At 43.6% G+C, this 23494-nt stretch overlaps 1 protein-coding gene across 3 annotated transcripts in view; it reads left to right on the top strand.

Moving 5' to 3' along the window:
* Positions 1 to 23494, top strand: part of GRB10 (growth factor receptor-bound protein 10) — a 152607-nt gene that overhangs the window by 19670 nt on the left and 109443 nt on the right. Inside the window, exon 2 of one of the 3 annotated variants that reach the window (XM_012733955.1) lies at positions 3982 to 4076. The exons of 1 other annotated variant lie outside the window; for it this stretch is intronic. In XM_012733955.1, coding sequence (XP_012589409.1) covers positions 4026 to 4076 — 51 coding nt within the window. In that variant the 5' untranslated portion in view covers positions 3982 to 4025. Of the gene's footprint in view, positions 1 to 3981; positions 4083 to 23494 lie in introns of all 3 variants that reach the window. One more of the 3 variants, XM_004694509.2, reaches the window with a different exon arrangement.

The raw sequence follows: 23494 nt of genomic DNA, 5'->3' as shown, positions 1-23494 counted from the left end.
AATGGGGATAGAGATGGCCAGACCCATGGTGTGCGACCTTCATGTGTTTGGGTGCTGGTGCACTGAGGAAAGTGGGGCATGTGCAGGTCAGATGCTGACCCAAACGCAGACCTGATCCTGCTTTCAAGTGGTGGGTTGAAACTCACTGTTGCACTTTGAAATTAAGTCATGAGGTCACAAAAAGTGTGTTTTCCTGAGGAAAATAGAACAGAAGAAACACTAGAATGTGTTACACAGACCTGAGCATGTACTGCACACACTAGCAGCTGTGATCAGCAAGGGGAGGTGCAGGACATGTGCAGCTGCCATCACGTCTGGGTTTCCTGCTATACAGAGGCAATTTCACCAACATTGGGGGCGGGGGGAGAGTGCTGTGCTATGTGAGTCTCCTGTACACTTAACTTGTAGATGGCTTGTGATGTAGCATATGTGAGTGTATATCCTTCTCTGCCACAGTCCCAGCTTTCCTTAGAAACACCAAGTAATATGGGATGGGGAGGTTATGGAACCCACACAGTGAGCCCTGCACCCACACCTGACAAATGCCTGTGTCTGACAAAGAGTAAAAGTGTACTTCTCAGAAAAAATTATGTGGGTACAGCATTTTTCAGATTTAGGATAATTGTATCACCTTACCATAACTAGTACAAATTTCCCTAAAATGAGAAAAACCACACACAGCTGATTTTATGTCCTCTGACTTTGCAGAATAGCTGTTTGTATTTGTGTGTAGGTCTTTCTATGGATCATGTTATCTGTAAATACTTTTAAACCATCTCTCCAGCTTGGTCGCCTTTACTTTTCTTGATTAAATGTTCTCACTAAAACATCCAAAACTGTGTTGGATAGGAGTAGTGAAAGTGCACATTTTTGTCACTTACAGAAAAAAAAAAAAACAACTATCTTTTGTGATTGAATATGATTTAATTTTGGGGGTTGGTGTATTTTATTAGAGACCAGAGTTGATAACAGTCCTTTACCACTACCTAACCAAAGTTTGTCTCTAGAGAGACACTTAACATTAGAAAACATATTTGGTTGTAGTCAGTGCTATAGATTTAGGACACATCTGTTCTTTTTAGCTATAATGTTCATTAAGAGTGTCTTGATATTTAGGGTCTGTGGTAGTTTACTGCTACAAACAAAATACCACAGACTGAGTGGCTTATACAACAAAAAATTATTTTCTCACAGTTCCAGGCAGGATGCTGTTCAAGGTGCTGGTTCTCTTGGTGGTCTCTCCTCTTCCTGTGTTCTTACATGATCATCCTTCCGTGTGTCTCTCTGTGCATCCTACAGCTTTCTCCAAATACAGTCACATTATAAGGTTCTGGGTGCTAGAACTTCAAAAACGAATGGGGCAAGACACCTTCATTCAAGTTGGATCTTATCTAGATTTTCTTCTATTTTGATCGGTGGACTTGATATCTCTAATTTTATGATCTGCCTGAATTAGTTTTCTTCTTGGAGGCTTTTGAAGGTCTTTTTATTTCTCAATTCTAAAAGAAATCAGAATATGGCTAATACAGGTATCCCAGCTCTGTTAAAGATGTGTGAAATATGAGGAGACCTGCTTGTCTTTTGACAGGTTCTGGTCTTTTTCAGGTCAAAAACATGCTATTCCCTTCATAGCCAACCTTTGTTCTCTGCATGCAGGTTCCATTCTGGCCCTTGGGTTTTCATTTCACCATGATAGTTAGCTCATTCTTTACACAGAGTTTTCACCCAGGGAGTTAGATTTCCATGGTATTGATTCTGATTTGACTGCCTCCAGTGCTTATTTTGTCTTGATACATTTCTTGCCTGTATTGTTTCTTCCATTCTCCTTTTCTCCTGGTTTGTCATCTTCTTTTTTTTCATTGAGAAGTAAACCACCTTCTTTTTGTCATATTTTCCTCCAGTAAAAACTGCTTTGGGGGAATAAACCCTCCATTCCCCTGAGTATAAAAATGGGTTGAGGGGCCAACTTGGTGGCACAAGTGGTTAAATCTTAACACTATAAAGCAGTCTATAGCCACTGCAACATGATTTGATTCCTGGCCAGGGAGGTGACCCACAAGGCATAGCAGACCTCTCCTGTCTCGCCTGCTGCTCCCATTAGCAGTGTTTTTCAGTGGATCCTGCTCTTCTGCTCCCCACTCTGTCTCTGGTGAATCCTCTCACCCTCCCCCACCTCTGGCCTACACTCTAGCACAAATAAATAAATCTTTAAAAAAAAAAAAAATGGGTTGAGTTTCTAAGCTCCTTTCCCCTGCTCAGTCATTGTGGCTGTTTGTTGTAACTGTCACTGTAGTAGTTATCCCTCAGAAGTGCAGCCCGGGAAACAGCTGTGTTTTTGGGACTCCAGAACAGATACCAGACTATCCCTGTCTATTGTGGAAAGTGTGGCAGACTACCCCTGCCTGTGGAGGGGTAGCCTTCTGGCCTTTTTTTCTCCCTGCTGTTAATGGAGCTTATGCCAAGGCCCAAAAGCCCCTTAGAAACTTAGCCTTCTGGGATCAGGATGTGGAAGCCCCAGAAGCAGGGGGCTTAGAGACTCCCAGAAGTCAGGCTTGAATCCAGGGCACAGGGAGTACAGTTTATTTGGTTGAAGTGAGAGCAAATAGGAGCATTTACAATTCAGGTTGGCAGTTGGAAGGATTGGTGTAAGACCAGCTTGTGTCAGGAGCCAAAGTGAACATGGGCTTAACCATACCGGTGTGGTGGTGTTTGTGGTACACTCTGAGGAGGCTTTCTAGAGATCATCCCTGAGCTCAATACTAGAGGTTAGATGGTGATGGAGCTGGAACAAAACCTAAAGTGCAGACCTGAGGTAGCCTCACCTGGCCAGGAGTTATGAATTGTTCAGGGTTGGAACTGGCCAGAACAGAGCCATGGCAATCTCTGAGATTTATAATGACCCAGAGTGTGCACTGCTTTGCTATGGTTCCTGAGTTATTTTTATGTCTGTTGATCTCCAAATGAGAAAAATGATATTGAGGGCGTTGACATTATTACTGTTTCTGCTCTCTTGTAACCTACCCACTGTGTTCCAAAGTGGTACTCTTTGAAAACATCTGTCCTTACAGGAACAGAGCTCTACTTTTTGTTGATTTAGAAGGAAAGAAGTTTGCTTCATAGGTCTTCTTTTGTCTATGAGTGGTTTGGTGTAGCACGCTTTTGTGTGCAATCTGAGCCCCCTGCCCAGGTCTCCATCACCATCCCAGTGATGGTGATGGAAACTGCTCTGCTCCAGCAGAGGAACCTTTGTCAGAGTCAGTTTCAAAATTTGGAGTGTTTTGTGCCCTAGTAGATTTAAAAAAGGGAAAAGGGAAAAAAGACAGGAACTCTGCTTTCTGCTTATTAGGAGCTCGGTATACAAGTCCTATGTGCACTTTAGTGTAACCAGTACACCTGTAGCTCATGTGGGAGTGAGAAATTACAAATCAAAGACCATTTCTGTGAATGTACTTGAGAGTCGTAGTTACAAAGCTGTGGCTTTCAGGGATAGCATTGAAGTCAATACGTCATGGTTGGTGCCCTCTGAGAACTGTGGTTTGTTCTCAACTCTAGCTACCAGAGCCAACATTATATAGGTGTTACTGAGGTGAGGAGATGGGGGCACACATATACCCCTTCAGCACTTACTTGGAATTGGGCTAACTCCTTATTTACCAAAGTAAAATGAAGTCTTCAGGGTGTTAAGAAATGTTATGAGAAAAGAATCAAGTGTTTTATGGGCAAGTGGGAGTGAAATTTTGGGGGTCAATGTCACCCTCACCTTTCTGAATGCTTCTGGGATCATGCAGACGACTTCTCAAGGTTTTATTGTTGATGTCTGTCTCCGTGCATTAGAAGACAGACTGGGACCTTGAACAGACATCCTAACCAAACCTACAGGCGGTGTCTCAGAGTTACCCATTTGGATATGTCACTCTTGAATAAGTTGACAGTAGTGAATTTTTCTCTGACTTGGCTTCTCACAGACTGTCTTTGTTGCAGGAGCTGTGGTGTGGTAAATGTAATTTGAAGATCAGAAGGAACCGATGGCTTTAGCTGGTGGCCCAGATTCCTTTTTGCACCATCCGTACTACCAGGTATCGGTGAGCGTGGGCATCAGGTTCTGCAAAATGGCATTGGTTAGGGCTACTGCACAAGTGTAATTAATGACCTTACTAGCAAATCACCAAGGAAATGCCTCAAGTGGGACTATTGACAAATCCTGCGGTACAGTAGACCTTGGTATATATCCTGCGAGGTCCTTGCTTGTTGTGTTCCCTTTGACTGTGGCATCCTTTTCTAAAAGATTTTCATATAGGACACACTTGCTTATACCTGGGCTGCAATGATTGGAATGAAACAGACACTGCTCCAACACTCCAGAAGGCAAATTTAAATGATGGTTAATGCTGGGTATTCAAGCTGATAATGCATTTACAGGGCAAAGAAATGGGGGAGAAAACATGCTTTATTTAACAGGTAGCTTCTTGACTGAGTGGTGACTTGCCTTTTATACACAGGATTCCTTCCTCAGAATGACTGTGTTTTGCCCCAATAGTGATTTATCAGGTTGGGTTTTATGGGGAGATAGTTCATCTCTGTTTCTTCACTTTCTGCTCTTCTTCACTTTTAGAGTGATCCTTCATTCTTTGAACTTAATGAATGAATCTTGCCTTGTGTTATCAGCTTCATTTGAAACACTTATACCATTTGTCTTGTGGCCTCCCTTCTTCCAGTAGGAGTCCCAAATTTTGAAGTCCTTTCATGTGCTCGGCCCTTGATTCAGTTTTTGTTCTTTGAATTTGTTTTTTCCCTTTCCTTAATTTACTAGTTCTTTTTAACTAAGGTGATGAGAACTTTGTCAGTGACTTATGGCTGCAGAGACATCTTTTTAATTGATTTTTATGTTAAAGTAAAGCAAACCTTTGAAGAAAGCTAAAGATTAGGAATATCATTCATTGGAATCATTTAATGGGAGATAAAACCAACATGCTTTTTTTTAAAACCAGAAAAGAGGACTAAATTCGTAGCAAAATCATGTCTGGTTACCCTTGGGACTGTTTACTGGTGAGCTCTTCTCAGGACACTGCCCTTTGCTCACGTATGGTTGTTTTCTTGTTGCAAGAGGCGTGGCTACTCACCCTCTTGAGTAAAGCTCCCTGTTGCACCCACAGTCATGTGTTCACTGCTGTGGAGCCACTTAGATTTGGCTAGTTTTCTAGACCCAGCATGCACCCTGGTCGCCATCTGCTGCCTGTTTGGTACTGTTAGTCCCAGGACGAATAAGGGTCAGGGTCCTATAAGGAAAACCTGCTCAGGAATATACCTCTCAGTGTTCCCTTAGTGGTCATCTCTGTCTGGTTATGGAACGGACATTAAGGGCCAAATATAATGTAGGGAGGGTGACAGTGCAGCAGCTGTCTTCAGTTCCTGTTGCTTCCCACTAACATGCTCTGTTTTCTGCTAGTCTTTATAAAAATGATAGAAACACCAGCTAAAGACAGCTTCTTACTCTCTGGATTTGTTGGCTCTATCACCCAGAGCTTTCTTCGGAGGCAGTTGGTGGTGGGTGGGTAGTGGGCAGTCCCAGCCGTACTGTCAACTTTGAAGCCTGTGCAGTCATGCTCCTCAGTGACTTTCAGAGTCTGTTCTACTCTTGTAAAAGTCCAGCAGCCAGACTTGGCAGCTTGTAGCCACTCTTCCTGGAAAATCGGACTACAGTTCCAGAATTTCTCAGAAAAGGGGATGCTTTATAATGAGTTCCAGTCTTGAGTGATCTGCAATTATAGCTGTTAGAGCAATCTTCAAGTTTTTATAGAGGGAAATATCTTCTTAAGATCGTTACCATTATAAATAATTTCCTGCTTTTAGCTGTTTACTAATATCTGTGACTTTGATTCGATTTTGGAATTCAGTGAATCATCAACATGTAGGATATTTTTATGTACATAGAAATACTAAAATGATCGTGTGTGTTTAATTTACTGTTTTAGTGATATCAGATTGACATGATGGGGTGTGTGCTGGAGCTGGTAGAGTAGGAGGTGAACCTTCTTCACTTTAGACTAAAGTTATTCCTTGAAAGGGTGATATTGGCAGGACCTGTGGTCTTGGGGGAATCACATAATTGCTGTACCTCACATCCCTGTTGGTAAAGAAAGAGAAGGGTTAAATGGTGACAAGAGTTTTGTGGGATTGGAGGAAATGCATGGAAAGGACCTGGAAAGACCCAGCCACCTCTTGACTGCCCTAACCAGGATTGTTACCGTTGTTCCTTTGAGGACCAGTGGGGTTCCAGATAATGTTAGTGCTCAGGAGGAACCTTTATATGAGGCAGGCAAGTTCCAGAGGAGGTTCCTAGAGGAGGAGCTAGACGTGGGACAACTGATAAATAAGATAATTGTGAATAATGATAATGATTATGAAGCAGATAAAACAGAACTATGGGTGAGAAATCCCAAAAGCTCTGACCTTAGAAGGGTTTTCATTTCTCAGGTCACCGCAGAATCCAACCCAACCTTTTAGAACTGCTCCACATGTCTCTGAGACTGGGTTAGTGGACGGCCCTGGGTCCTGTTTTTTCTCTCTCTCCAAAAAAACTTAAATTCCCAGCGACATTAGCTAGTGTCCAAGACTTTGAAGAAGGGATTAAATATCTTTTACGGAGCTACAGTATATAGATACAATAATTACCCTTTAGAAAAAGGCAAATAATAGGAAATAAAAGCTTTAGGTACAAACACCTGAACCAAGTGTTGAAGTGTGCATTAGAAATAAAACCCTGGAATTTAAATTTGATATGGGTGATTAAGATGACTGAATTTCCAAATATTTTTTTCTAAGTATTTAGTTTTATTTGTATAATTCTCCCCTTGGTTTCTCACTTAAAAACATAAATGCTTTGTATTAGAAGTAAAAGTCTCGTAGAAACTGTCACTTTGATTCTGCCTTCTGGATAACAGGGGGATCAACATCCAAGTACACTGGCTCCTTAACTGCACTCCCCCATTTCTTTCTTTTACTAATATTAAACTGTTTATGGCCCTCCCTGTTGCACAGCGGGTTAAATCTCAGCACTGCAAGCCAGCTGCGAGAGTTCGATTCCCCGATCCCAAGGTGACCCACATGGCACTGCAGAACTTCCCTGTCTCTCCTGCTGCTCCCCGCAGCAGTGTACTTCATCGATCTGCCTGTTCTGCTCCCCACTCTGTCTCTGGTGAATCCTCTCACTGCCCCTGCACCTCTGGTCTGTACCCGAGTTCTGCATGCATAAATAAATAAATCTTTAAAAAAAAATAAACTTTTTTCCTCAGTAGTTTTATTTCCCTTTTTTGTTTAAGAGTCTGTGAAGAACAGCATAAGGCCACTCACAGCTCCTCCTCCCCACTGAGTGCCCCCAGCAGTGGGCGCTGTAGCCGGGCCTCAGTGGCAGACTGCGCGCTCCAGTCTTTAGCAGGGAACTGCTGGGTAGGCTCAGAGGGCTCCTTCCGGCTCTCAGACCAGCCTGTGCCTCCGCCAGAGCAGCAGGAAGCTCTCCACCTGGAGCAGTCTGCTCACCTCCTACCCATCCTTGGCTGCCCTTTTCAGCAGCAGCCTGTGCTTCCTTTCCCATCTCTTGAGGATCTCTGGAGCAGTGGTGACCAGGCATGACTCCCCCCCCCCCCCCCGCCATCGGTGTTGACAGGACAGGGCTCCATGTGTGTGCCAAGCACCCTGGGCCGGCCTCTTCCACCAGAGACCCATCTGCGTGAGCAGAGGAGAGTCCTTGGCACGGAGCTGTGGAGGCAGGCCCACTGGGAGAAGCTGTGGGCATCCTGGAGTCAGTACCACCGAATCTTGTTCCCTGAAAGCTGCCTGGATCTGGTTAGTGAAGGTTCCTGGAGTGAAGTGACCAGCAACAGGATTGGTCTCAGTGCAGTGGCAAACTTCAGCACCGCTCCTGGCCAGTGCTCCTGGCCTATAAGGCCGTGGCATCAACCGGGCTTTTATATGCAACCATGGGTGAGCTGCCAGCAGAAGCTTCTCGAGGCTTTCTTCAAATGTTTGATGTAGATGGCATTGCTGTTCCTTGTGAAGATGCACTGTTCCATTTTGGAGTCAGAGTTGGTGTCATCTGAATGGTTTCCCGCAGCAAGGAATTTGAGGACATCCTAATCCTTTAGTTATAGTACATCAGGGACTGGATCCAACAGTGTGAAAGTTTCCCTTTGAGCTACTATGGGAACCAAAATGACAATGTGTGGGACTCTCTGACAAAGGCCATCCTCCGTTTCTGGAGTAGCTTCATTACTCTGCCCAACTCCAGGAAACTGCAAGTAGCTTCTTGTGGCTTCATTGCAGGTCTGTGTTCCTGAACATCAGTTTTAGAACCTGACCTTTCTGCCCAGGAGATAGAAAACATCAACCCTCCTGCCTGCCTTTTTTTTTTTTTTTATAATTATTACATTATCCTTCATTTTTGTACAATGCTGCCTACTCTTTAAATAAAGTATTATTGGCATATGGCCACTTTCATTCCTTGACATCACTTCTGTGGCTGCTATCAGGCTATATCAGCACAGTTGGGTAGTATCTTTTTTTTTTTAAAGGTTTTCTTTTTTAGAGATTATTTATTTGTACAGAACTGGGGTACAGGCCAGAGATGCGGAGGGTGAGAGGATTCACCAGGAACAGAGTGGGGAGCAGAACAGGCAGATCGACGAAGTATACTGTTGAGGGGAGCAGGGGGCGGGTCAGGAGAGGTCTGCCGCGCCATGTGGATTTCCTCCGGGGCAGGCGGGGATCGAACTCATGCGGAAGTGGCTTAAGCTTCTTTGTGCTGCGCTTTAACCCGCTGCGCCACCAGGGAGGGCCAGTTGGGTAGTATCTTTATGAATAAATTTGCCAACTGCTTTAGGGTTCCCATTGCTCAAATGAGCCTTTTTGCTCACAGATGCCAAAAGTGGGCCTCCTGTGTCAGCTTGTCTCCTCCTCATTGTTTGGACAGTGGATGTAATACTGACAACCCTTGGGTGAAACTTTCCTTGCCCATGACATACATCCCTGCACAACGATTCCTTGTCTTCATCTTCTACTTGCACTTTCTTTTTGGTGCTGAGACGCCTGCATCCCCTACATCTTTTGACTCTGGAGTTGCTGGGGGTGACATTATCCCATAGAGTAATTAAGTGGGATAAATCCCTATAAATGAATTTCATTTCCAGTGTCTGTCACTGTTTGCTTGCTTGCTTATTTGTTTGTTTATTTGTTTTTTTTAGCCAGAGAGTGATTTTGTGACTCTTCCAGCTTTAATCTTACACACCTAAAATTTGGCAAAAAGAAACTTTCATGTGAACTACCTTTTCTTTTAGCCGTGGTGGGAAGATACAGAGATCATTTGACACATCCCTTATTTTTATTTTATAAGACCATTCCAGTTGTTAAAGCATTTATCTAGCATGGCTTTGCAAATCATTGAGATTATGGTTCTGAATTTAGTAATTGATATTTAATTGAACAGATATCGGGTATAACAAACAACTGACAAATAGATGACAATATATGATTCGGCTGTACAACTGTACACACTTTATTTTAAGATTTATTTATTTATTTCTACATACAGAGCTGGAATACAGGCCACATTTGCAGGGGCAGTGAGATGATGCACCAGAGATAGAGCCGGGAACAGAACAGGCAGATTAAAGAACTACACTACTGAGGGGAGCAGCAGGTGAGACAGGAGCGGTCTGCCAGGTCATGTGGGTCACCTCCAAACCAGGGATCGAACTCACACTGAAGCAGGTGTGGCAAGCTTGCAGTGCTGCTTCCTAACCTGTTGTGCTGCCAGGGAGGACCCACACTTTCTTTAAATTCTCCATATATTTCTTCTATTTACAATGTCATAGTGAGAAGTCACTTATAAAGCCCTTAGCATTATGCTCATTACTTAAAAGACGCTCAGTGAAAAGGGCCTAAATTTTGATACTGCAACATGAGCTGCTCTCACTTTTTTCAAAAGTGTATAAAATTCATTTTTTAGATGTGTAATTTTTTTTTAAAGATTTATTTATGCATATGGAACTGAGGGACGGGCCAGAGGTGCAGGGTGGTGAGAGGATTCACCAGAGACAGAGTGGGGAGCAGAGCAGGCCAACTGAATGACGTTCACTGCTGAGGGGAGCAGTGGGCTGGACAGGAGAGGTCTGTCATGCCATGTAGGTTACCTCCGGGGTGGGGATCAAACTCATACTGAAGTGGCTTTAGCTTCTTAGTGCTGTGCTTTAACCTGCTGCACTATCAGGGAGGGTCCTATACATGGAATTTTTAAGTGATTGTTGTGATATCTACATAAATTTCAAGTCTTTGGAGTAAATGCAGTCTATTCACTTAAAATAGATATCATTTGTTTTGGGAAAACATTTTCTTACCTGAAAAATTTCAGTTATGTGGTTGGTTTTATTTAGTGGAATCATAGATAGCAAATGACATTTTTATTAAATAGCATGTGCTTTTATACTCTGTAATTACAGGATCAAATGAACAATTTTTTGTCAGTGTCAGGAGTGAGGTGGCTAATGTGCTTATTATTCTCTTACTGTATCATGAATGATAAGCAGGCCATGGCTGGATGTTGGGTTATAAGGTGAACAAGGTATCAACACTTTCTCTAGAGATTTCTAGTTAGCTCTTGTGGGATAGACAGACAGTGCAACACACACTGCATCTTCAACTACTGTATGGTTTGTGGAAACAGTGGAACTATCTTTTCCCAAGGGAACTGTCACACTTTGATACTCTACAATCTGAGCTCATGACTTGATGGTTGGGGAGGTGGGGAGTGGACAGATGTGGCGAGGGTGGAATTCATACTTTTGTGTACTCATCTTTGATTCTTCATTTAACCCTCTAAGGGTAGAATCTTCATGATACTTATTTTACAGAAGAGAAAACGTAGACACTGTGTACTAGTGGTCATGCCAGTGACTTTATTTGAATTTTGCATATAATTCTTCACCAACCCAATAACCTTATAGTACAGTGTTTCCATCAATCATTTTGCCCAGGATTGACCTTTCTGTGGAGGAGGAGAGCTCTTCATGCAGTCTTCCATTTTCTGTGTGGCCTCAGGCAGAATTATTACCAGTCTGTGATAGAGAAACTGAGGAAACATGTTTAGAAATTTGATACAGTTAGAATATTGCATTTAATATTTAAAATGTTGGTGTACTTTACCTTTTTTATTTCATTTTTTAAAGGAATTCATTTCATTATGTTTTAAGCTAGCCACACTTGACACACTGGTGACTGTAAGAGCAGCAGATCTTCCCCTCCCTCACAAATGGAAGGACAAGTGCTGGTTTCAGGCTCTGAGAATGTCACGGCCGTATACACAATCGTTCTGCTTGGCATTCGGTCTGTGCAGAGGATACATTGTTGTTTCATGAGGTGACATTAATCTTCCTGAATTCACTGCTTGTAGTCCTTGGAGGACTGAAGGAGGACCACCTCTTGCTTCATCCTGAGTGTGGCTCACGCTCACTCTTTCTAGGAGTCCACCACGACTTGTGCTCTTTGAGTCTCTGACTTGCTGCCGAGGGGCTGATGTCTGGGGCTTTATTCAGATCAGGAAGATGTTCTCTCTGATGTGTGTGGTCCATCTCCCTCTTCATATGTTGAACTTTTGAGACTCTTTCAGCCCCACAAGAGTATGCTGTTGTGTGAGTTCCATGGAGAAAGGCAGTGAGCAGCCTGGACATCAGTCAGACCCACTGCTGGGCCACACTGACAGTCACAGGGAGTAGATCCTCCTCATCTGAATGAAGCCCCAGCCACCAGCTGCTCGCAGCCAGCCAGAGCCCGAGTGTGCATAAGAGCACAAGTCATGGAGGGCTCCTTGGAGGACTCCCAGTGCCCTTTATTTTTAACAAAAAAATCAAATATATTTGCAAATATATGGATGGTACCTTAGGAATCCAAATAGACAGGAGCACCATGGGAGACCAGCATGGGGTACCTGAAATAGTGTCTTCCCAGAACTGTTGGTTTACCAGGCTCCTGGCGGACTGACAAGGAACATGCTTATTACATGCTTATTCAACTTTTCCAGACCTTACCTGAAACACAGCTTAATTTTTAAGTGGAACCAAACTACATTAGAACTTTATATTTTATTCTTTGAGCAGTGAGGATATGATTGGCATTTTCTTGTGCTTGTCATTATGGGATTACAGAAGCACTAATTTGCAGCCAAGGATAGAATGGAATGTCCCAGCAATAGGAAAGAAAAATATATGACGTCACTGAGCAGGAAGGTATGGGCGGGGCAGGTATTTGCCTGTGGAGACTGTCATGTTATGATGAGCTGGGAAGGTCCACCTTTTCCTGTAGGTCCGAAGAGGAAATTCGAGGCCTTTGTTACCCAGGAAGTTGCTGCTTCCGTGTAATCTTTGACTTTCAAAGAGGACAGAACAATTTATTATTGTTCAGTAATTAAATATATTTGCAAGCTATATTTTGCTCTTCAGAACTTCTCTAAATGGGAAGTAAATTTTGTACAAATGCCTTCTTTTTACCAGCCCTGTGGAGTCACTCTGTTTTGCTAAAGTTGGTCTTAAGGCCAGATTTTGGTGTTTGCAAGCTACTTGGCTGTCACTGGGAATGAATAGGGCCTGTCCAGTTGTGCAATACAAGCATGGGTGGTGAGGATGTCTGAAAACAGCTGGAATTTGGGAGTCCCCTAACCTGAGATAAACATGGGAGTCAGTGTTGTCTGCCTAAAGATACCCCAGGCTTCTGAGGAGGGGCTCAGATGAGGCGGTAACACCACAGTGCTTCATGAAAACAAGTCTGCCTGCCATGTGGGCTATAAGTAACGTGGGGAAGTGCAGGAGGACGGAGAAGCCCTGCCCCCAGCTTCTCTGTCTCTCTCACTCCACTCTTCTCTCCAGCTCCCACCACCCTGGCTTACCCTTTCCAGAGTCTTTGCCATCGAACAGCCATCGAACACTGGAAACTGCTGCTCCCTGGCTGCCTCCTATTATCTGTGTGCTCTTTGTGGGCAGGAATGTGCTTTCTTTTGCTTTGAGTTCAGAGAGTGTGAAACAGTCAAAGTATGAATCATTTTTGTCCTGCTGCTCACACTACTGGACTGCTCTGTCAGGCTCCTCGTACTGGCTGAAGCACTAGCAGGAACAGGGGCGGATCATTTTCGGCCTTTAGGAAACACGGTTGTACTCTCAACAAATTGTCCCTGGCTTTCGATTGAACCTGGCAGGAAGACTGGAGCTTCCCCTTGGACACACCAGTCCCTGGCCTGTCCTGAGCCAATAGAATGCCGGTGGAGGGGTGGAAGTTACCCTTCTGCAGGGCTAGGGAGGACAGCCCCGGGACAGGGCCAGTCTTAGATGCTGCTGTGCTGGCAAGGCTTATGCTGGACGTAGACCCTGCCCTCTCTCCACTCCTCTCTGCCTTCCTGTCTCCACACCTTTGTTCAGGCTGTTTCTTCCCACGGTGGCCCTCAGGCTTCTGGAGCAATTTACATCTCTCCATACCTGTCAGGTTGCTCTCCTTGCTAGCCCTTTCTTGAGCTGTAGTTTGCCCCGTCCTCAGCACACCCTTGCTGCTCTTTGAGGGCGCAGGAAAACTGTCTGCTGGGAACCTTTTGTGTTAGGGTTGGCCCAACACATGTGAGGGAGAGCCTGCCGTGGGTTGGAGCCCTGTGTGCGGCCTCCCACAAGTGGACAATGGACCCATGAGGGCAGCATAGTCAGACAGAAAGACTGCAGAATGGGAGTTTTGGGGCTGGCAGCACAAGAAAGTGGCATGGTGGGAGTGGTAGGGTTCTTTTGTGAAACAGTGAATTGGGGCTTGGGCTTCTGGTATGCTCAGTATGGGGGCACCTGACATTGGATGTCACCCCAAGTCTCTCACCAACCTGGTACCCAACCCACATTATTGCTGGTCCTGTGCCTGTCCCTGCCTATAGCCCCAGGAAGCAGCTGCTGGCTTGCACCGCTAGGGCGGATTACTTATGTTGTTGCAGAGTACCTCGGCCTACAAGCCCCTGCTTGGTCTGACCCTGTCTCCCTCTCACTTCTCATAACCTTCCAGCTGCCGGCTGTTGGGTCCTGGCCACCCGCGCTGCATGTGTCCACATGTCCCCACTTTGGGAGAATCCACTCTCTCCAGACACCTCCCCAGTCTCAGGCTCATGTCCTTCCACAGGATAGGTAACCAGGTGAGCTCAGGGAGGCTCACCTATGCCCTGCTCCTTGCAGATCCAAATTACACCCACTTTCTGCAGTCGTGAAGCACGCTCCCTCGTGTCCTTATGCGGGTCACAGTATCCACTGTACTTGTGTTGTCTTATCTCTGTCCCAGTTGAAGGCCAGCCCGTGCTTCCTCCTGAGCAGGCATTGCAGTTTTGCAGTAGGTGTGGGTCTGGCTTATACCACTGGATTTGCGCTTTGATAGTAGGTTCTGGCTACTATGTGGAGAACTTTCTTTTTTCCAGTTTCCTGAGAGGTATCTTTCTTGTCTAGGGAGCTTTAAGGCTGTGCTTGTCTTCTCGTGGCCTGGGTAACTTTGTATGGGATGGTGATCCCCAGGCACACTGAGACTGGGGGAATCCTGTTCCCTGATAGAGTTGGGGTTCCGTCCTGGAGACTGTGACCATACTGCATGTTTGCAGGTGGCAATGTGTGCATACGGTGTGGTTGTTTCGGAGTTGCTGAACTTTTCAGTGAACTTCTTCCCTTCTTGTGGGAGGTGACGTAGTATGACTGTACACTTTGCTAGGTTTTTAAAATAATGTCTTTAAATTATGCTTTTACATTCCTGTACTATAGTTTGCTCATATTGAATCTTACAGTGGTGTGCATAGGTCCATTTATATCTATTGGCTCTATTTTTCTTGGCAGGCGAGTGGTTTCTTTGTAGCTAACCTCCCTGTGTAAGGCACCAAGTGCCCTCTAACCTCTGCACCTCGTTTGGCAAGTGGGGCAGACAGGCCCCGCCAGTATTAACCTCAATCAAAAGAGGGGTGTTCCTATCTTCTTGATCATATCTTCATACAGTAAATACCTCCTTGATAGATGCCTCAGGATAACTTTTCAGTTTCATTGAGCTTCTTCTATCATTGATGTTAAAGGAAAAAATAAATATTTAACACTTGGTTAGCTTTTCCTTTTACTGTTTTCTGTTGCTTTGCTTATGTTGGTTAGTGCTTTTTGAAAAACCATAGAAAGACCAACTTTTTTTTATTATTATGATAGTTTATTTTTACATCATTTTGTGCCTTTTCCCCTCTCAGTTGTAATCCCCATGGGCTTCCCATCACTAAATCACCCGTGTGCCATCACCATAGTCCAGTGCACTTCCCCTTCCCCTCCATTTTGGATCCCATTCCCCACTCTACCCCAGTAAAATGTCTCTGGTATATAGTTGTTCATCACTATTATTGTTGTTCCCCTTAGACCAACATTTCTTTTATCTGAAGTTGCTTTCCCCTCTCTGCCTATACTGTGCTTGGGTTCTCCTGTGCTTGCTGAGATATACAAAAGTTCTATGAAGGTTTTCAGCCCTGTCTAGCTTCTGAGGGTGGCAAAGGGACAAAGAAAGATGTCTTCATCCGCAGTTTCCAGGTGCTTTAGAACCTGTTTAGGATAGTAGGACTGGTATTTCATCACTTAATAAAAAGTAAACAATATATAAAAGGAGCATAAGTTCATAGGAAAAAGACTTTTCACTATTGATGAAAAATTACGAAGTGTGGTAGAGTCATAAGATGCCAGTTCCACATTTATTGCAAAGGGACAAGGGCCTCTGCTGTCATTGTTAAGAATGGTCTTAGTTAAAAGAAGATGCTTATGTTGCCGTGGTCCTCTGTCCCTCCAAGCACTGCTCGTGGAAACCTGTATATCTGTCCCTTTCACTAGTCCTGCTAGGGACCCCTTTTCAGTGAGATCTTCCCTTGAGTTTTATTTAAACTCAAGAGCTTCCTCTGCTACCTACCCTGCTCTGTACATTCCCCCTTACTATCCCATGGTCCTACCCTCTGAAATTGTAATTAAGTAAATTGCAAAGTACAGTTCTTGTTTACTGTCTGTTTCCCCTAGATAAAACACTCTTCCAGGGGAGTGTCTTTGCATTAAGCAATAACTGTGCTAGCTTATGCTAGTTGATTCTCAGTGAAAATTTGTTGAGTGGGTTTCTGAAGTTCATCGTTATTTCCTTGTTCTTTAGGAGGCCAAGGGTGGATTAGCCAACTATGAAGCTCTGTGATTGGCTGCCCCATAACTGCATTTTGGTCAACTTAAACACATTGATAACTAATTTCAGACTGTTCTTAAAGTTTTCTTGGACCTGAGAGCAAAAAGTACATTTTGCTCTCACAATTTCCTTAGGTGGGTTTTGGCATGAGTTTAGTGTGTTTTGGGATCTCGATGAACTGGGCTAGATGTATTCATGAAACCCAGTTAGAGCAAGGATTGCAGACATAATCCATTGTTTCCCTAGGCCTGTCTTCTGTTTCTCTTGTGTGGGGTATGATTTGGGTACAATGTGCCCTTCTCATCTACTCTCAGACTCAGTTGCTCAAGGCAAGATGTGGGCAGCCTGTGTGGCCATAAGGCAGTGTGGATTAGAGGGGATTTAGAAGACCAGGCCAGCTCAAATGTGGGTAAGGAAGAATTTGACCCTTCCTTCTTCCTTGGGTTAAACTGCATTTACTGAAGTATTTCTGGATACCAGTGCAATGCCAGCGTTTCAAAATTTTGTCATCTTTGACACTTTTAGTCTGTTTGGGTACCCTCTGTGGTCTCCAGAGTCCTCCTCCTGTGCAGGTTTCTCTGCCAGCTCCCCTGTGCTCTGAACCCTTAGAGGGCCCTCTGTGCTCCGCATGGGGTCCTCTTCCCCACACTGCAGGTAGGGAGGGCACTCTCTGGGCAGCGTGGAACATTGGCAGGGCTCACTGCTCTTGTTTCCTCTTTCAGGAATCCTTATCCAGTGCTTCCTGCCATTCTGTGTATGAAAAGTATTTCAAATTTGAAAACTATTTCAAATTTGTGTTTATTAAGAGGGGGTATATCCTGTTCTTAATATTCCTTTTCAGCTGGCAGTACAAAGCCCCCTATAAAACTATTCTAGCTGTGCTTCTAGGAATACATTAACCTCAGAACATTTATATGTAGTCTACTGAATCAGCTTTGGAGTAAAAAAAGAAAACAGAGATCACACGGTCCAGAGGCCTCACTTTATAGACAAGGAAATAAAGCAGAGAGAGTAAAATTATTTGCTCTGAATTGTAGAGTTTGTCACACTGGCAATTTATAAATATTTGACTGGCATCATAATAAGGTTTTTTCAAATGTGAAGGATACAATAAGCAATTCCTCGTAACCATGCCAAGGTTTGGACACAGGAGTCCTCCTTTGGGAGAGGGTGATCAGGTCTTATCTTGCAAAGAAAAGCAGCTCTATAGTAGGGGCTTCACTTGTTGTGTGCTGGCATCTGGGCTGTTTGTTCATTGTTTCATCTTGGCCACTTGGTTTGCACACATCTCCATGGATATCACACCTTAAGGGGACATGACTGTGATCATCAGCATGCTTCTGGAACCTCTGCCTTTCCCTGCTCTGCTTCATGCGCTTGTCTGCCCTCTGAAGGACAGTTGCTCTGGTCCAGGGACTGTTGGCCTTGTACCCTGACAGCTTGCAGCAGGAACATAGAGTGGCATTTGGGCAAACCTGGCTTGCTTCACCTGCCTCCAGATTCTTGGTCAAGGGCTGCCTTTCACCCCTGGCATTCTGCCCTCTGCCTGCCTGAGGAACATAGAAATGAGGAAGTGCTCCACTGAGGATTACGTCATGGTAAACTTGTGGGCCTTTTCCTGGCTAGTCAGGTCAGTGAGAACCCTTTAGAGTCTGAAACTATCACTGAGAAAGTTCACAGAAGAACTGCTCCTCCTTATTCTGCTAACAAGGTTGTGTCCTTTGCCCGCTGTGGGTCAGTGCTCTGTCTCTACTGATCTTTACAACACCTTGTGGCTGGTGCCCTGGTTGTATGTAGGTGTTGCAGGGGTAGTGGTGCCAGGACAGAGAGGGATGCTTCCAACTAAAGAAGTCAGAATCCCCGACAGTGGTGGATTCACCTGTTTTTTAGTGAGGTCTTGGGGTTGTGACCCCATTTTGGATAAGGAAGATGCAGCTAGGAAGCACAAAGGGATTACCCCTTAGTTAGTATACCAGAATGTCAAGCCAGATCTCTCAGCTTCAGTGCGGTGCTTGGTTAACACACCACAATCCCTTTTGTCTACTGGTGCCTTTTACTCTGTTCTTTTCATTTGAGGTCTGCATGTAAATGATTTCCTTTTTCACCAGTCAGCCCATTGGTGGCATTTTCTCTTGATCCTTTGGCTTCCCAGCACAGGCAGTACCTTCTGTGACAGGAGAGAGGCCTGGAAGAAGAGCAGAAGTCTCCTGGTGAGAAACCCACCACCTCTCCTTTTCCCAGGGCTTAAATTTGGTCAGGCTTTGCTGGGGCCAAAATCAGAGCACATTTTATCCTGTTTGGAATTTTGTCGATTATTTGCAAATTGTTCTCATACCCTGTGTTATATTCTAATTAATTCTCTGAGAGCATTTAAAGATGGTAATTGTCAGCATTATTCACAGTAGAGATATGGGTCATCTCATTTCTCTTACTAAGACACTGTAAAGCTTAAAGTTGCAGGGTCTCTGTGCTTCTCGCTGACTGTTCTAGTAAATTAATGTTATTCATAATATGTATGTTTTGGTCTCTAATCCATTTTCCTCTTCACAAGTTGGGGAAGGAAAAGTCCCAGAGAACAATCTGAGCTAGTAGTGGAAAATGTGGGACTGCACTTCAGGGTGTGATGATGGCCTGCCTTGTAGTGCTGCTGCTGTGCTTGCTTTATGTCATCTTTTAAATGGGCCATCGTAAGTAGTGTTGCCTACTCCAAGGGTGACTGCAAAAAGAAGATGATGAATGAGAGCAAAAGGGCACGTGAGCTGCCTGGTGCAGACGTGCATCAATACACCTGGAGGCCATTATTGTTCACATCATGTATAGGTGCTTTGCTCTTCTGTTTTGTTACATAGTGAGTATTGGGCAGTTGTATGAGGCTGAGTGGTCGTGAGAAGAGTGGCCATTGACTTTGAATCACTGGGGATTCTTCTAGGAGAAGAATGAGTAGGGACACTTGGCTCTCAAACACCCCTCCCTCACCTGGGCACATGGCCTTGTGGGTTGGTGAGAACTAGTAACTCAGATGGAGGGTTCTCTTCTTAGGAAGCTTGAGAACTTATTAGTGTTCTTTGGTTTTTGCATCTTGACCATTCTCTAGAGAATTAAGAAGATGCTATACAAAAGGCAGAATACTTATATTGTTTATGAGGACTTTTGATGATAGAGACACTAGTGTTTAAAATCAGTTAATAACTTTGCAAAACTTTTAACTTTACATGAGCAAAAATGGACAGCACAGTTAGTGGAATAAGAAACACTGTGCTGTCTTTATTGAATCAATTGACATTGTATTTATTATTACTTAGAATTTAACTGACTTGAAATGGTTCCTTTGTTGAGCCACAGAAATCACATCAGTGGGAGTTACTCACCTTTCATTAGCGTTACTAAGATACGGTCTTGTAAACTTGTGCTATTGATAAAACATTGGTGTTTCCCAACCTCTGACCTCCATACCCACATCTCTTGAGTGATAGCTGCCCCTTTCTTGTAGCAGACCCTGGTCTTTGTTATTAGTCATTTATACCTACTGAATTTTATTCCAATAATGACTGTTTGAATATTATTTTTGTTTTAAGTTACAACTATAATGAAAGACCTAGACAGGGAAGAACTGGTTGTTTCCTTTAAGGCCTGGAAGGACTTGGGCATGGTTTTCTAGATGAGGGTGGAGTCAGGAAGGCAGAATGCTGGAGTCATATGGAAGGAGCCAGTCCTCATGCAGTTAGGAGACTGAAGTCATGCAGAGTCCCCTTCCAGTCACAAACAGAGTTTCATGAGAGGCAGGAGACTAAGAGCAAACCATCTTCTTGCCACCATCATTTTCTTGTCTCTGAAACCTTGCAATTCCCAAGCACCACCAACTAAGTTGCATGGATGTTGTAAAGATGTGTAACATGTTCGAGTTTCGGGGAGGTTATTAATTTTAATTTTGTTTGCCATAAACTGGATTTTAAAATTCTAGAGCGAACACTTTCCAGATTATAGTAGAGGATGAAGGCTTTGTGGGGCTTGTTTGCTAAGAGTTTCCACTCTACCAGCAGATAAGTGCAGGTTGAAAAGGCCGCTTTTGGAATTTATGCCTCAGAACCCATTGTGAGTTTACTTTTTCCTGCTACTTACTATTATTTTCTTCATGAACATCCAGTGAGTGAGTCTACAACCAGGGTTCTTTCTGGTGGACAGTACGGGAATCCAGCAGCTTTGAAGCGCCCTTCTTGGGTAAGCATTCCTGTGCCCGTGCGCCAGTCTCAAAAACTGTGCTATCAACTTCCGCTTATGATTAGATTCACTTCAGAAAAAATAGAACTGGAAGGAAATCAGAAAATATGTTCATTAAATCTCCATTTTATAATCACACTATTAGAGGTCATCCCAGCTGACCCTTTCCTGATCCACATGATAATATTGGTGATGTATGAAATGGAGATGGGGTGAGCGGAGGAAGTAAAGGTGATGGGGACAAAGATGAAGGTAATGGGAAAGGTGAGGTAGTGGAGGTGATGACGGAGGAGTTGGAGATGATGGAGGTGATAGAAGAGGTAGATGGTGATGTACAAGGTGAAGGTGGTAGAAGAAGAATATGTGACTCAAGGTGGTGTGGAAGGTGGGTTGATCGTAAAGGCAATAGAGGTGATGTTGGAGTAGGTGGTGAGACCAAGGATGAAGAGGTGGATGTGGTACAGGAGGGGAAGGTGATAGTTTAGAAGGTGGAGGAAATGAGATGAAGTTGGAGGTGATTCAGAGGAAGAGCTGATGATAGAGGGGCAGCAAAAGCAGGAATATTTGTGGTCAAAGTAAAGACAGCAGTTAATTTTTACTGAACAATGCTTAACATAATGACAAACTGGCTTCACACTGGGAGGTTTAGTGTCTTCTCCAAGTTCGCCTAGCTCTTTACTCATTAAAGAATTCCAGAGCTGGTGTGGTAACATTAGGCTGCGCTGCCTTGTTGATGTGGGAATACCAAGTCAAAAGACAGAAACAAACTTTACATTACACAAGCATTTTATTTTGGAAAACCCTTTATTTGTCAAGATTGACAGACTGGACATCAGTTTTTTTGTAGGGTGCTTGGTTGGAAACGTTCTGAATTTGATTGTGATGGTTGTACAGATCTATAATTATGCTAACATTTGTTGGATTGTACAGTTAAACAACAGATGAAATTTGTTAATTAGCTGAGATATCAATAAAATTATTTAAAAAATTAGAAATAGCCAACTCCTGCTCCCTCTGGAAAACTGAAATAAATGCTACTGTTCCCCTGAGTCCCAAGACATGTGATTAAATTTAAAGCGAGCATTCATCTGCTACTTTTGGAATCATATCAATAAGTGAGGTACCTGGAAGTACTTAAGTAGAAGTAGGTATCCAAGTATTGAGTACAGTCTGTCCTTACACATCAGTAGTGCTGGTACAGTAAGATTTTATTGAAAACTTGATGTTTTCTATACATTCACATCATCTATGCTAAACTTAGCACCTTAAGAATTTGGAAAAAAAATTTTTTTGAATTCTGTTGAGAGGAAGTCCTAGGTACTTACATATCAGAGTGAACAAATTACATCAATACAACATAAATAAAAGTGGAGCCCTCATTCTTGCAAGGGGTGTTTTTCCTTTCTTCTCGGAATCTTGGAAGCACGTAAAGCCAAGTTTGTGATTTGGATTTAGTGTCAGCTTGCTATAAGTCTTTTGTTTCTTGTGTCCTTATATAGACATAAAGAATTATATCTAAAGAAGCCAGACTCTAGCTCTTTTATCATGAATGTTATTTATATAAGGGACAATTTGTAGAACTTACAGTTAACAAAATGTGGGCTGTTGATATGTAGCTTTGCCAGGTTCTTTGTGTTTTGGTTACTTGCACTGGCTAGTAGAGTGATGGATTCTCTGCTGCCTTTGGCACAGTGCCGGTTAAGAACTCATCTCCCTGTCAGGTCATACATGATAATTAACCTATGGTGCCGAGGCACTGTTCTCTTTGTCCCCTTCTTCTGTCTTTCTCATCTGTCAGAATGGGGGTAATGATAATTCTAGTAAAGAATTGAAATAAGAACTCACATCTGAACCCAGGTATTATACTAGAAACCCTACCTTATCTATATTAATAAAAAAGAGTCATTATCTGAAGTTTGGGGAGGATAAATGTGAAGATCTTTATCACACCTGATTGTGTATGTTTAAAAGTTCTATGGTAAGACCTGCATTCACCTGATAGAAGTAGGTATTGGGCCAATGAGGGAATTTATGAGCTTGCAGGATGACATATCCCTCATTTGGAATTGTAGATAGCACAAAAAAGGAAGATAATAGGTGGTTCATTCTTCACTAAGATGGCAATCACATAGTTTTATGGGCTTGCATTTAGATTCATTTTATAACTTTAACTGCATTTTATGTGGCAGTTGTGTGTCTGGTAAAGTGTGTGTGTGTTGCACATTTTGATCTTCAGAAGCCTTGCCTGTTGTATCTTAGATGGGGCTACAGTGGTTTCCACAAGCTGGGCAGGGCACAGGTGGAAACTTCTGGTGGGAATGGCCTTGAAGGAGACCCTGGAGCAGCTGTGAGCTGGAGGGAAGGGACTGTGTTGTCTTTTCCAAGCCAGGGCTTTGTTAAGTAGAGAGAGGGCTGGGAGAACCCCCGCCCCCACCCCCCACCTTGCTTTAACTGCACCCTCAGGTATGCATCTTGGGTCTGCTCTGTTTCTTCCACATTTGCTCACACATAGTGGTTTATGATTTATTTGTTTGGGTAATTCTGCATACCCTCCAGTATTTCAAGTTTATCCACATTGAGGATAGAATATTTTCACCTGTCAGTTATTTACAAACCCTTGTCTTTGTCCTGTCCTCTGTGAGTCTTAGTACTTTTATTTTTCATTATATATTTTGTAGTGTAGAACAACTAGGTAATGGAGCAGAGGTGCAGAGGATTCACTAGAGACAGAATGGGGAGTAGGATAAGTGGGTTTACTGAAATATACTGTTGAGGGGAGCAGCGGGCAAGACAGAAGAGTCCTGCTGTGTCATACCATAGGAGGGTTAGCTCCTGGCCAGGGATTGACCTCAGGCAGTAGCAATGATAGTGCTGAGACTTAACCATTAGGCACCAGAGAGGCTCTCAGCACAGTTATTAACGACACATTTTGTGCCTTTATTCCAATCCCTTACACAGACTTATATTTAGTACTAGTGTTGGGGCCTTCCCGGTGATGCAAGAGGTTAAAGCACAGCACTATGAAGCTATCTGCTGCCACTGCAGC

This window comes from Condylura cristata, unplaced genomic scaffold (genome assembly GCF_000260355.1).
Source record: "Condylura cristata isolate star-nosed mole 26May11 unplaced genomic scaffold, ConCri1.0 scaffold00044, whole genome shotgun sequence".
In the NCBI taxonomy this organism is placed as follows: domain Eukaryota; kingdom Metazoa; phylum Chordata; class Mammalia; order Eulipotyphla; family Talpidae; genus Condylura; species Condylura cristata.
The sequence above is the reverse complement of the archived record's forward strand: the minus strand, read 5'-3'. Positions and strand labels throughout refer to the sequence as shown.